Source organism: Thunnus albacares, chromosome 4 (genome assembly GCF_914725855.1).
Source record: "Thunnus albacares chromosome 4, fThuAlb1.1, whole genome shotgun sequence".
Lineage (NCBI taxonomy): Eukaryota > Metazoa > Chordata > Actinopteri > Scombriformes > Scombridae > Thunnus > Thunnus albacares.
The window spans coordinates 6,015,371-6,029,995 of record NC_058109.1 but is presented as its reverse complement, the minus strand read 5'-3'; the positions used below and the strand labels follow the sequence as shown (position 1 = coordinate 6,029,995).

The 14,625-nt window shown below is 36.8% G+C and overlaps 1 protein-coding gene across 1 annotated transcript in view; it reads right to left on the bottom strand.

Annotated features, from left to right (window-relative positions):
- grip2b (glutamate receptor interacting protein 2b) overlaps positions 1-13,655 on the bottom strand; it is a 51,862-nt gene extending 38,207 nt beyond the window's left edge. Inside the window, exons 1-5 of the mRNA XM_044350258.1 lie at positions 13,582-13,655; positions 8,876-9,011; positions 8,600-8,745; positions 7,524-7,604; positions 5,672-5,747 (exon numbers count right to left, since the gene is read on the bottom strand). Coding sequence (XP_044206193.1) covers positions 5,672-5,747; positions 7,524-7,604; positions 8,600-8,745; positions 8,876-9,011; positions 13,582-13,609 — 467 coding nt within the window. The 5' untranslated portion in view covers positions 13,610-13,655. The remainder of the gene's footprint in view (positions 1-5,671; positions 5,748-7,523; positions 7,605-8,599; positions 8,746-8,875; positions 9,012-13,581) is intronic.
- Positions 13,656-14,625: the final 970 nt, after the last annotated feature.

Here is a 14,625-nt window from a genome sequence, read left to right as displayed (position 1 = left end):
TCCTCATCCTCCTCTTTTTCTCTATTCTCTTCTGTCTGAGACGATTTTCGTCAATTCAAATGGAGGACAAACAAAGCGAGGACAAACAGCACTAAGATGACAGATGATACTGCTGTGCTTCACATTATTTAAAATATTAAGATTAAAATGTATGTCATGTGATCTGGTTTCAATCAAATTATGGTAATTTTTCAAAAGTCCTTGGTTGACAAAAGCACTTTTACATACTGGATGCTTCATATTTTAGAGGCACTCAAACGTACATTTCAGGCAATTATGTTTTTTTCCAACAAAAATGGATATGCACTATTTTGAATTTTTCATGCAGAGGGCTGCATTAGAGAGCTAATAGATGCTTTATGCATGGTGCCAGAGTGTGAGTAATACAGAGCTGTCATCATACCAGCCAGAAGTTGTAAAGTATGATGCTAATAGCCCTGAAGCTTTTTAACAACAGGATGCAAGCTAAGCTGAGACCATTGAAGGTCAGAATTAGGTTATGTAAAAGAAGTATCTAAAGAATGAAGTTTCACAAGGAATGTCTGGAGTCAAATAAAAGTCTTTCAGAAAAAAACAAAACAAAACAAAACAAAAAAACAAAGGTTCCGCCCTTCAATCGACCAGGGAAACAGGTGTAGAGAGTGATAATGATAATGTAGCTTTTTCACCAACAAAAAAAAGCTGCAGGCCGTACTCAAACCCTGGAACAAAATGATGGCTCTACACACAGGCTGTCAAATTCTGAGAGACCAACACCACAATCTGACATCCACCGCAATTTTTTTTTTAGATCTCTGAAACATGTGTTGTTTTCAAACTCTATTATAGGTGCTAGAATTACCTGAACATGACATGTTGTCATCTTTGTCCACAAAAGAAAAGAAAAGAAAAGTTAGAATAGTGGGTGATATAGGCCCAGAGTTGTTATTTTAAGAATTGGGGAGGATTTAACTGTGTTTGTGGGTGGATTTTCCCCTTTAAAGACAACTCCAACTTAAGTTTTTGAATGAAATAAACAATTTAAAGGACTTCAGTGACATCTAACCAGTTGTTAGGCCCCGCAGGCTCCCTCTGTGTCTGTTTGTCTCTTTCTCTTCATATAACGATGCAATGAAAGCGGTTTCTTTGTGGTCCTGCATAAAACACCATGGCTTTCTAACACTTTCAGAGTTTGAGCTTTAATTCCCAGTGGGTAATGCTAAAAATGTATGCACTCCTGGGACTGTATGGTGCGGTGGATTAAGTTTTCTCCAATTGGCATACAAATGGGATATAAGCAGCATGAATATCTCATTCGTTTCCTCTGGACTGACCCACATTTTGGAGATGATTTCCTTTAGAATATTGTTAGATGAGCTTCAAGGCGAAATAACGCAATAGTAAGATAGAATTTAATCTTGGTCTTGTTCCAGTCTGTCAATCTGTGTGTGAACCTGTGGAGGTTTATTCTATTTGTGTGTGAACTTTTGGACACATTTAAATATCTCCTGTGTTTTGTCTGCTCATTTACTGTATGTTGTCATGCTAATATGCAGGTTGATCTACCACTATAAGGCTGTAGATAATGTGAAACCAATAGTTTTGGTTGATTTGAAATCAATCTTTAGCAAAAATACATACTGGATTACATTGAAACAGCTCTACCACAAGCCCTAAAAATGTTCAAACAAGCATTTATTTCCTGCTGTGTGTAATTCTTTCACAAATAGTTGCCAGTGGAATAAAAATAGCATCTCACAGTTCTTAAGTCTGGTATCAACTGATTGAAGTTGCTAAGCGATCAGAGAAGAGGGTTACACTTTATTTTTCCAATCTTTTCCTATCTTGGCTGGAGTAACGGTGCAGGAACAGCTGAGTCAAGCATGCTGTGCAAAATTGGACTTTTCTAAGCAATGAGATTTGTGTGATGGTTATAAAGATGGGTGACAAATTTCGGGAAATAACACTTTTAGTAAGGCACAAGCCTCCACAAGCCTCTCAGATTGGTGTTTTTCAGATGTCCGTGTGAGCACTCTGTCTCTCTATTGTCTGCAAATTTACAAATAACTTATGTAAAATTGTTGAATCAGTATTCTTCAAACTGTTTTTTTTTTTGCAAAGCCTAGGTGCTTATTTTGAGGTCTGAATTGCCTCCATTTGAGTAAGATTATGGTTGATAACACCAGACAACGTAAGTCAAAAGACTCTGATGGTGAGAACAGTGGCAACGCTGCATTAATGAATGAACTGAAGTTGCTTAATGCAAAAATAGACAATATGCAAAATGTAATGGAAAAGAAAATGAACACTATAATTGACAGTTTGCGTGGATTGTTGGAGAAGCTGATCTCAGAAAGCCGAGATACCCGGAAGAAAGAGCTGGAGAAAACAGCCAAAGAATTGTGACTGAATCTGGAGCTTGAGGTTCTGAGCTCTAGAATGGAAATGATTGAGCTGAAAATTGCTGAATAGGCTATCCAGTGGAAACGATTTGATGAAGATGTCTCACTGATAATAATGAGGTTGCCACAAGATGATAATGAGGATTTGGTGAAAGATTTGTTGCGTGAAGGCCTTGTCTGTGACCTGGTGCCAGACCCTGTTGCCGTGGAAGGTATCTGGGTGAGAGGACGCAAACTGGGGATGGTTGAGGAACTACGGTTGGTCCAGGAAAAAGTGGCAGTGCTCCGGAGAAAGGCAAAACTTTCCCAGAAAATACTTCACAATTAAACCCACATTGTAAGACTAAACACCAAGCAAACAAAAATGTATCTGATCTATTGAAGTGTTCATGCTACTGCAAATCACTTCATATTTTCAGTATTTTTACAGTGGTTTTTAAAAAGCAGAAATATATTTGCAACAGACCCAAAGTTATGACTGTAAGAATTTGTTGATATGCTGAACAGCTTCAAAATTTCTTATGAAAATTGCTTTTATTGTGTAATTTGCTTTGTGTAAAATGATTTAGCCCAAATAAGTCAGTCTAACTTAGACTATTTTGGGGTAAATCATTTGTGTAAAAAATGTGTGGGTGCACATGTTTTGCTTTTACTAACATTTTGCTTGAAGTTCTGCTTAGTTCAAAGCAAAAACACCATCCAGTTGTGTCTACATGAGCCACAATTTGTTGCTCATATAATATGAATAATCTACATTACTTTCAATGCAAATAAAGGTTACAAGTAATGACATGCCTCAGTCTTTTGTTTACATGTTGCATAATTTATTGCACTTAATAACACAGCTTTTTTTTAAAAAAAAATAAATGCACACAAATCAGCGAATGTTCTGTTGTCATTGTTGCATTAATAATAATAAACTGTGATGTACTTTTTTCTGGTTCCATAGATTCATGGCGGAGTCCTCCTTTGACCAAAAGATATGTAACCAGATAAAATGGCCTCTTATACTCCAGAAACAGGAAGCGGAAGAGGCCAATAGTCTGTGTTCAAGAGGGGGGCTTGATCACCTGAGACCCTTGCTAAGTCCAATGTTTTTTTAAAAAAATAATAGATAGAAAAACAATTTAAATATTTTCTTTATCTAAATATTTGAATAAATATTAGTTTACTTATTTCCCCCTGTGTTTCTGTGAGAGCTTGTGTTTATAAGCCCTTTCCATGTGTAGTGATAATGAAACCTGAAAGGTTTTCCAGCCAGTTGTGTTGAGATTAGTTTAATTGCTCAAGACTCCATGTTCAGTGTTGACACATGATTTGTTATTGATCAACATTTAAGAGCGTCCTACCATTATGTATAGATAACAGTCACATGTGTCTGTTCATAATTTGTTGTGTAAATAGTTTATTGTAGTGAGACTTAATATAGAATGAGTCAATGTCAATGTATCACAAATAGCATATATTTACTATGCAGTGAACAGGCTTTTGACTGATAATATACTGAGAGGGCAAATAATATGCTTGTAAATATAACTGTGTTACTTCAGAAAGTTCAGTGAATAAAATAAAAAACTAAAAAAACATTTGGTCCAATTTCATCCATACTCACAACTGAGAATTGCCACAACAACCACTGATATCTGACCAGATGTTTAACCTTCCATTCAGCCCAAAGTTCAGTCCAGAAGTTCTAAGTGATCACCCCGTAATTAATTAGGACAAACAACTTGGGAAAGAAGGAAGTATAATACCATAATGTATTTAAAATATGTTCTCATTACATTTGTCATTAACAAGGTAAATGTGACAATTTAGTGTGACATAGATTTTAGGTCATTGCCCAGCCCTACTTCAGACTTTGGTGTCCACAACTTATGTCCCAGCATTAACGATCATTTTGTTAGACTGCCATCTTTTTTCCTTAGAATATGAGGTCTGAAATTCTATAGATGGCACTCTCTTCCCTGTCTGCTACATTCACTGCTCATACATACCTTTTATAGGGCTTATTCAAAACAAATTGGGCATGTAAAAGGCAACATTTTCTTTGCAGTAGGGTATTTTTCCCAGGAGGATTTAATAACAGTGTAAATGTTTATGTATTGAATCTACAGAGGGCTGAATCACTGTTGCGTTCCATCAGTTAAACAGTTGCAAAGCTGACATTTATATGAAAATGTCATGGATTATTACTTAAACATGAAACATGAAGGCTGAGACAGACACATGATGACAACATTAAAGGGATATGAGGTGATTCATGCTGCTGCAGCTATGAGTAACACATAACTGTCAACATACCAGTGATGGTCACAGGAAATGACACCGTTATCCTTGGGGTTTATTTGCATGAGGGCACAGACAGATCTCTCAGACTCCTGAATGGAATTGGCTGCGCTCTGCTGCTGTTAGTTTAAACTCGATGGAGGCCAGTGCTCGCCTGGCTTTTATTTTTCCTAGACATCACTTGTTTTGGAAGGTAGAAGGGATGTGCAGAGATCCCAGTATTTGTATTTGTATCTGTATTTGTTGAGGCAGCAAAATTATTTGTATTTGTATTTGTATTCGAATAAAAGTGGAAAGAGGCTTAAAAATCCTGTTTTTGTTTTTATGACACTTTTGATTTTAGAAAATTAAAGTGTTACAATAAGTGTTCATGAATAAACTACGTTACAAAGGAGGTCCTCACATCAGGTCTTGAACCGGAGTCTCCTAGATCATAGATGACTGCACTGATTACTGAGCTAAAACTTCACTCATCGCCACATACAGACAGACCTCTACCTATTTATACACCCATAACACAGTGACAGCACACCCTATAATGTGCAGGGAGGAACTTCAAAGGCAATTATTGCTTTGAACTTTTCATTTATTGCCTATTTTTTACAACCTAACTTTGTGGAAAGGGGAACAACAGGTTATGGAGAGTCCCTTGTAAGAACTTTGCTAGTGTCAGTAGCTCAGCTTTATCTCTGGTGAACACCCCCAACAAATATTTTTTTAAATTTGTATGAAACAAATATTCATATAAAACTTTGCTGAATAATGTATTTGTATTTGGGCATACCCCTAGAAGGTAGTGCCCTTTTCACCCCTAAAAAGACATACATTATCGCTCTCCCTGGTTCTGAGTGTAAATATGTTTGTATATCTGCTTGGATATGTTTCAGTATAACTGCATGAACATGTGTGTACATGTGATTTTCTGTGAATGTGTGTATATATGAACATGTATGCATATACTATATCTCACTGCAAGTGCATTAGCGTGCAGTCAGTGCTACCTGTCTGCAGGGCCTCCTGGCCTGACATAGGTGACCACTAGGGGGCGTGACTTGTGCCAGTCCTCGTGGGTACCACCTGGAAGAAGAGGAGAGCAAAGCTGATCAGTCATACAAGTCATGAGTGATCTCATATGACTAGAAACCTTCACTTCCCCCATTAATTTAATTCAGTATGAGAATTACAGAAACTTAAAACATGCTTCAGACATGTAATCCATTAGAGTGAGCAATTCATTTCCTTCACATTTTGGTCAAAATTACAAAGTTACTGTATCCACTGTAAGTTTAACTCAGAGGATAGAAAACAATAACAAAACATGGATGCTGTAAAAAGGATGATGTGAAATTGGTTGCTTACACTAAGAGGTTTGTTATTGAAGCTTCAGCTTGACAAAGTCAAGGAAGGACATGTTTTTAAGACAGTGTCTACTCTAAGCTGCTTATTTAGCGACAATAAGAGACTGTCCTGACTATACAAATAAGACATTTGGTCATTTTTTAAAATGCTTAAAATGACCTATTCTTATGTTTACCTGACAAACTGTGGCGGTGGTGTGAATAATGACTGTTCTGTCTGGAAAATATTGGTTGTTTACTGAATATAGACTGTATATATTAACTTTTTAGTAGCGAGGCCAAAAAAGCAAGACATTGTAATACACTCACTGAGAACTTAATTAGGAACACCTGTGCAATTTGATGCAGTCCAATACAACAACTCTGCCATAAATTCTACTTTTACGAAGCTTATACACTTTTGGCTCTTGTTGACACTGTCAGAAAAGTGATAATTTTCTACTTTATATCTATGACTGAGGTTGTAGTGGGTTTTGGTAGACTGGAGTGCATAATATTAAAAAAGTGTTCCTGATCTTTTGTCCACCTCATTAACATACATGAGGGGGGCAAAATATTAGGAACACTTTTCAGTTTAACGCAATATTCACCTTTCTGACAATTTCAACAAAAGCTGAAAATGTATATGCTTCATAAAAGCATAATTTATGGCAGAACTGTTGTATTGGGTTGCATTAGATTGCACAGGTGTTCCTAATAAAGTGCTTGGTGAGTGTATCACCGCAAGCTTTAGGATTGGATGTGATTTTGACATCGGAGACTGTGGTTTGCATCCTTTCTAGGTTCATGTTTTTGTTTTACCGTAAAGGTGAGCCTCCCCTAACTTCAACCAAGTAGTTTCAGTTATTTAACCCTAACCAAACCTTAACCATAGAGGTGGCAGTTCAAATTTGCTCCTCTGGGTTGTTTTTGGAACAAAGTATTGTCTATCATCAAGTATGAGGAGTCAAAAACATGACACTGACAAAAACATAACACTGACAAAAACATAACACTAACAAAATAAATGCAACAAATTACTCGCTATAATGGATTACCTATTACAACAAATTTAAAGATTTTCACATTAAAAAAAGTGAAAAGAATTGAAAGTGATAGCTGCCTGGGTGGCAGGCAATCAATCTAAAATGTTATTGTATGTTTTAGAAAATGGACAGCAGAGATGTACAAATATAGATTTTGTAGTTAATGGACTAGAACGTCCAAATCACTGATACGTTACTGCAGCCTTTCTTTTAACCATTAGTTGTTTAAGTGTGCCATTTTAGAGGAGTGACAGCAGAAAGAAAGACTGCACTTTTGTATCATTCCTTAATCTTTTTTCAACTTTTAAAGCTTCATTTTATTATTTTTTTCAGTGCCAGCTCAAACAAATGATGCAATGTCTCTATTTTCTACAAGGCAGGAAGCTGTGATACTGCAACAGGCATGTCACAGATAACTATTCATGAAGTTCTCTAAACACACAGTAATGGGCTTTTTTACTCATGGTTACCTCTCATGACGAAACCAAAGCTGTTCCCCTCTTTGTGCAAACAGATGTCGATTGTCTTTGAGATAACCCCTGAGGTGCTGTCTGGTGCTTTGAGAAATGGGTGTGAGGGGGCAGAGAGAGAGAGAGAGAGAGAGAGAGAGAGTGAGGGGGAAAGAGAGTGAGAGGGGGAGAGAAAGTAATTTATACTTTAGCTGTTACGTATTTTCTAGTGAAAGTAATTGAGTCATTTGCTTCTGTTGCTGCAATAATCAAGTGCAGCTTTGTTCACATACACTAAATTTCATATTATGTTAATGAAGCATAAACATTCAACACAGAGAAATGAAAAAGCATGAACCAGAAATTATATTATCCTATATAATTACGACACCACAAGAAATACACTTCTTTTCTTGTGGGGGCAGACTGAATTACACCCGGATCCCAATATGTATGCAGTACACTGTGTGGGTTTTGATTAAGGATGCTTGTACTTCTCAATGCCTTTGCTGCTTTCACTGTAGCTATTAAAGGCTTTACAATAAACTCAAATAAAGATATATGTGAAGCTACTGGTACTTCAGTCAGATCATGAGCTCATCTTCCGTCTGCTAGCAGCTGTTTGTTTTAGTTGGCATTCAGCCTGGAAATGGCATACCAATGCAAGGGGCCAGCGCTGGTATGGGCATGTTGTTTTAGTTTAGTTTGAGTAACAGATCCATGGGTTTAAAAGCTGTTACAACTCTGGAAAGCTATCACAGCGGCAATTGTCAGCAAGTGCAATAATGGTCATGGAAACAGTAGAATTAAGGCATTTTCGTTACACAGTAATCTACCAGGAATGTGTGCATGCATGTATTTCAATGGCCAGTGTGTGTTGACAGTTGACATTTCATTGCATTGCAGCAAAAATTGATCCACCCCTCATTTTTTGGTTGCATCCCTCTGGCACCAGCAGATTGGCTGCACTGACATGAATGAGGATGTTGCGCTTTTTAATTTAGTGCTTATGTCGCTCTGATCATAACGTTAGTGCTGCTATTACTTTAGAAACCTATACAAGCACATGGTGTTACTAATATGAACTAATATTGTACCTGTTGGGGGCAGTTCGTACTCCACCTCCAGAAGAACTCTCTCTCCTACGTTCTTCAGTAAGCTGATGATCTCTTCATGGCGTAGTTTGGTCAGATTGATGCCGTTCACTGACTTGATGTAGTCACCAACATTTAGCTGGTCACTCCTGCACAGAAGAAGCACGAACAAATGTAAAAGCTTTCATAAATGACACATTATTATTTTTAAATAATGTGGCAGTTATATATTTATTTTTTCTACTCCTGAGTGCAACTGTGAGATGTTTTACTACAGACCTAGCCGCCAGTCCTCCTGGCCGTAGGTTCGATACCCGTGGTTTCCCGTCCTTGTCAGTTCCTCCTGAGATTGTGAGGCCCAGTGTGCTGCCCTCTTTCTTCACCAGCTCCACCATGGTCACCCCCCGCAGAGCTTCTAACCAAAAACACACATACACATAAAGACAAATACACACACACAAAACAGGCAAAGAGAAGGACATACCCACACGCACACACACACACAAAGATGTAGACACAGACACAAACACTCAAACACACAAAATACACCAAAGAGATAAGTGGTTAGTGGCTGCCCTCTGTCCATTATGATTCCCGGATTAAAGCAAAGCCGAGATATAAGAAAAAAAGAAATCAAAACAGGTTCGCCGCTGTGTGTCCTTGAGTGAGACACTGATCTCCTGTCCGCTCAATCAAAGAGAGTCCGCTGAAATGACTAAAATGTAAATGTGAAGATCAGATTAGATAAGTATCAGTTAATGAGAATAAACAAAGGCTCATTGTTTCTTGCAGTCAATCCACTTGAAAAGTTTCTGGCAGGGATGAAAAGGGCTCGAAAGGTTAAAATCATCATCATCAGTAACAGAAATTACAACAACTAAACCAAAACTCTTTAGAGAACACTAAATGTATGAAAATAGATTCTCTGTGACACAAACATAACTTTTATTAAAAGGCAAAATAATGTATATACACATATTTAAACTGTGTGTTACTGACTACATTATTTTCACTCTTTTCTATTGATCACTTTCAAAAAATCCTTACAAAGTCCTTGAATTTTAAACAGTTAACTGAGATGGAAATCAAACCAGTTAAAGTCAAATTAAAGTTAGATATAATCAGAACATCTTTGTTGATTAAATATTCTGATTACTGGCGTGCAAAACTATAAATACATGAGATCAAAATGAAATGTGGCTCTTAAGTTCATAGTTGGGTACATCTGCAATTCATACACCTATATATGGTAGAGCACATTTTACTGTCACTTAATAATGACCAAATGGTACAAATTCATTATATTTGGGTTCTTACATAGTTGTTAATTTGGAAAAATTCTTAATAAATCAACAATCATTTAACTGACTAAATACTTCTAGAGTTTCTAGAGTGTAGTTTTGAGTGTCAAACTACATATTAGGATATTAGATTCTTTCTTAAAAACTGTGTGGGCACTTACCAACTAAACCAACTTTTTGTTTTCTCTCATAATTTCTACCGAATTGCACCAGTCTTCCTGTAAAACATCCTAAAAATACTGTTAAATACCTGCAAATTACTCAGACAATTTCTAGGAAATTACTATAAAATTAAGGGACCTGTAAAATAAAGCGTTATCTATCTATCAGATGACCATGTTGCTTTAGGTCTTCACATTTTACATAGTGGCACATTTTCAGATTGTCACTTAGGACAGATTTTTTACATTGCAACACTATGTGTCCACTAAAAATTTACATTGTATCTAAAGAATGAGGAATCTAAAAAATATATAATATTGCTTTTAAACCCATTATTATTGAGAAAATAAAGACATTATTTGGATACACTTTGAGACCGTCTCAAGCTTGTTTAAAACTAAAACCCTCCACTAAACCCACTGAAGGGAATTCTCTGTGGATGTGATAACGAGGATCAAGGTAGGGTGGACCATTCTGACTATTTCAACAGGAGGACAAAAAACTATTGTACAGTTCTATATTCCCTTAACACTTAATTAAACTACTGTAAAAACAAAGGCATCACGAATTTGAGAAAAAAAAATACATGTAACCTCTTTTCTAACAAGTATAAACTGCAGCAGGTCAGCTATTCTTGGGGTGAGTCAAGGCTTGATGAGGTAAACAACTTAATGGGTTGACTTGGGAGCCATATTGCAGAGCTGCAGAACTGCAGAGCTGCGGCGCTCAGTTCCTCTGCTTCTTTGAAGTTAAGAGTTTATGACAAAAGTTAATGAACAAAGACTAGTTTCTCCATGACCATGTGCACAGCTATTTGACCTACAAAACATAATCAGGTTGGGTCCAAATCATCAACCGCCATTTGGACATGGCACTGACTAACAAACTGCTAGCAATGTTAAGCATTGGGATGGTCCGATACAAAGGATGCTTACAACAGATGAATTATTTTCCTCTGTCTGTCTGCACTCAGTTACAGGACTATAATAACACAGTCTTACATATAGCAGCTTTAAGTTGTTATAAGTTAAGTAAGTTAATAGTATGTAAGTATGCAAAATTAAAAGAAAATGATAACTTATAGCTAACGGTTATACAGTTCAATTTGGCAAAGAAGGCTCTGCAAAGAGCTCTGCAAAGAATCAGCAACAAAGATTCAGTCAAGACAACCTACTGTATATCCCATCAATGAACATAATGAACATTGCACATGAAGGGAAGGTTGGGGTGATTGAAGGAGTTGCACCAGCAATATTAGCCATGCTGCACACCTGCATGAATATAATCAGATGTTACTAGCCACACAGCTGTAAAATGAGCCAGTTATTGTGAAACATGTGAATCAAATTTAGGAAGTTCTGGGTTTATGAGTGAAAGGTCATGGATTTTAGTCTGAGGCAGCCAGATAATAAGTATAATATAACCTTTGAACAGTGCTGATAGAGACCTGTACTGCAGATGAATACCTGTCTCTATATCTTCCATTTTTACACACACGCACACAAACACGCACACACAGGTGAGATGAAGCTTTGGTGTGATAGATAGCTAGATTAGGTAAATCCCTCAGGCGACACTCAGGATCAGTGAGGTGCTTCACACCGCAGTTATCTCTGGTGGATATTACAACACACACATATTCATGCAGAAACACACACATACATTATTTGCAGAAAGTCACTCATTCATTCATTAGTCCTTGTTCTGTTCATATTTGCATAAAAGCACCAACGCCTTTGAAAATATAGTTTGAAGTTGAGAACATTTTCTGAGCTGAATCCATCACAAAATTAGATTTTCCTCCAGAGAAATACAGAAACGGCCATGTTGGGATTAATAAAAATATATCTAACACTTTATGTTGATGCTCAGGGAATACAGTTATGAGATTTTTGATATTATGCAGAAATAAAACTAAAAGTGTTTCTACTCAGGAAATGTATGTTGTATCATTAGATGCAACATAACAAAAAGTACAAATTCAATCTGTCTCACACACATTCAGATGCATAGCAGCAACAAGGTAGTAACAGTAGTAAGAAGGACAGATGGAATCAGCAACAACATGACCGTGGAAGGTGATTGAGACAAACACTCGATTGTAAACCTGTAAAGCAAGGTGACACTGGAAACCCAGCATGGAGCCGAGTTACGTGACTGTGCATGGATGAATAAAGACGGATAAAGAAAAGATGGAGACAGAAAAGAAGAGGAAAAGCGAGCGAGAGAAGGAGAGAGATGATGGGAAGCTACATGGAGGGATTTGGTTTAGTTGATAAGAAAAAAAAAAAAAACACATTATCTGGACAAAAATGGGAGATTTGATGTGTGAAAGAAATCCATATGTGGGAGAAGGTAACAAAGACCTTGCAAGGGTGAAACAAAGGATGAGAGACGAATAGCAGAATAGATAGAATAGAATTTAAATGGAAATAAATCATATAACAGAGAATTAGAGGACAGTTCTCACAAGTGATAAAGAAATGTCAGAACACATCTTTTAAAAGTCCAACTTAAAGAGTAAATAACCCAGTATTTTTGTTATAAATCAGATTCATAAGTTTTGTTTCTTCTTAGCTATGTTGTTGTCTTCTTGATGTAGGATTTTGAAAAAAAAGAAAAATACTTTTCCCCAGATTTTCTGCTTAAATTGTTTTAGAAACTTCTTGCTCTCTTAATGAGGGATGAGGTCATTCAAATATGTAAACCAACGTTAAATAAGTTGGGATGATAAAGGTAGTTGTATTGGATGAAAGTGAATGGATGAGACTGTTGAAAAATCTTGTTTAATGAGAAGGTATGTTCACAGTTTCTTTATAAACATACAAGAAATATTATTGTAAATTTGTTGGTTGTTATAACAGATACATATTATGCCATGGAATATTACAGAGAAAAGGTTTTGTGGAACAGTTTGCTCTCAGGGACGTTTTCAGCACAAACACATCTGTTCACAAAAAAAAAAAAAAACAACCCTGCAACCGTTGTTGTTATCAGACTATCTCTGCAGTCATCGTGAGGTTGCCCTGCCATTCATACACAGAGTACACCAGGATCTGATAGTGAACCAGAGAGAAGATTACCCAGACTCCACTGTGAAAAGCTGGTTTTACAAATGTCTCAGATTAATTAAGTGAATTCACATCTACAAATTCTGCTTTTGGCATGTCTGAGACAAATTATGACCACAAATCATTCTGACACTTCAAAGTGGTGACAGTGAATAGATAGATAGATAGATAGATAGATAGATAGATAGATAGATAGAGAGAGAGAGAGAGAGAGAGAGACATAGACAGATTGATAGATAGATAGAGAGAGAGAGACATAGACAGATAGATAGATATATAGATAGATAGATGGATAGACAGACAGACAAACAGACAGACAGATAGATATATAGATAGATAGATGGATAGACAGACAGACAAACAGACAGACAGATAGATAGATAGATAGATAGATAGATAGATAGATAGATAGATAGATAGATAGATAGATAGATATAGAAGTGGTACATACCTGGTATACTGTGTCTTCTTGAGGCCATGGTGTGTTCTGGTCCAGAGATATCCTTAGTTTTTCCATACGGCCCGTCATCTAGAGAGAGGAGACACATAATAAAGCTTAGAACTGGTATGTATATACATTATTTTTGTCTTGGTAATATTAAAATGGTAGTATATACTGTACCCTGTGTATTAATGTCAAAATCAAATGTTTGAAGAACAATTAAAGCCATAGTTTTTAAACTGTTGGATGCATTCTCAATGTGGTGGCCAAAATATGCGGCAAGTTGACAGCTTATCAAGTTAGGAGACAGCCCGAACTTTGAAGGGGAGGGGGTGGTGCAGTACAATACACTTCCTGCCTCAAGATCAGAAGTTTCATATATAGTCAACAACATCAACAGCAACCTTCTCCACAGTGGCACACGTTCACATGCTAACTTTTTGAAAATTTCCACCACTTGGACCAGAAACTCAAAAAAACCAAGAAAAGCTCTTGTTGTCATACCAAAGCACAGAAACTATTCATGCTAACACTGCTGCTACATATATGTGTATTCGCCAACAGTCACTCATCTTTCGACACATCTAGTCTCCCTCCCTTCCCATGAATCATATCATTCTCCTCTACACACTCCCATCTTGTAGAAAAAACAAAACAAAACAAAAAGAACTTTTCCAATGTAACTCCTTTTGTAGTTTCTGATTTTATGGGTTGAATCATAAGGGTATACTGTCTTTTTTGTGGATTTTGCACCTTAGGCTACTAGGTGAAAACAGAGTCCTGCCTTTTCATGGCAGGTCATTATAAATGATTGTATCTTACAAATCTTCAGTAGATGAAACCCCCCCCCCCCCCAAAAAAAAAAAGTACAGTTCTTCTCTTATGACCGATCAGGTATTTCTGTATTTCCTTCATTGCCAATTATTTGGCATTTTTCTTCCACACTAGCTACGTTGCTGTCAGTCCATTGTTCAGTTGGTCCAGCACTTTGGTCAAGAGTGAGCTATCTTGAAAACTGTTACATAGGTGGGGTTGCCATGAGGTAATCATCCA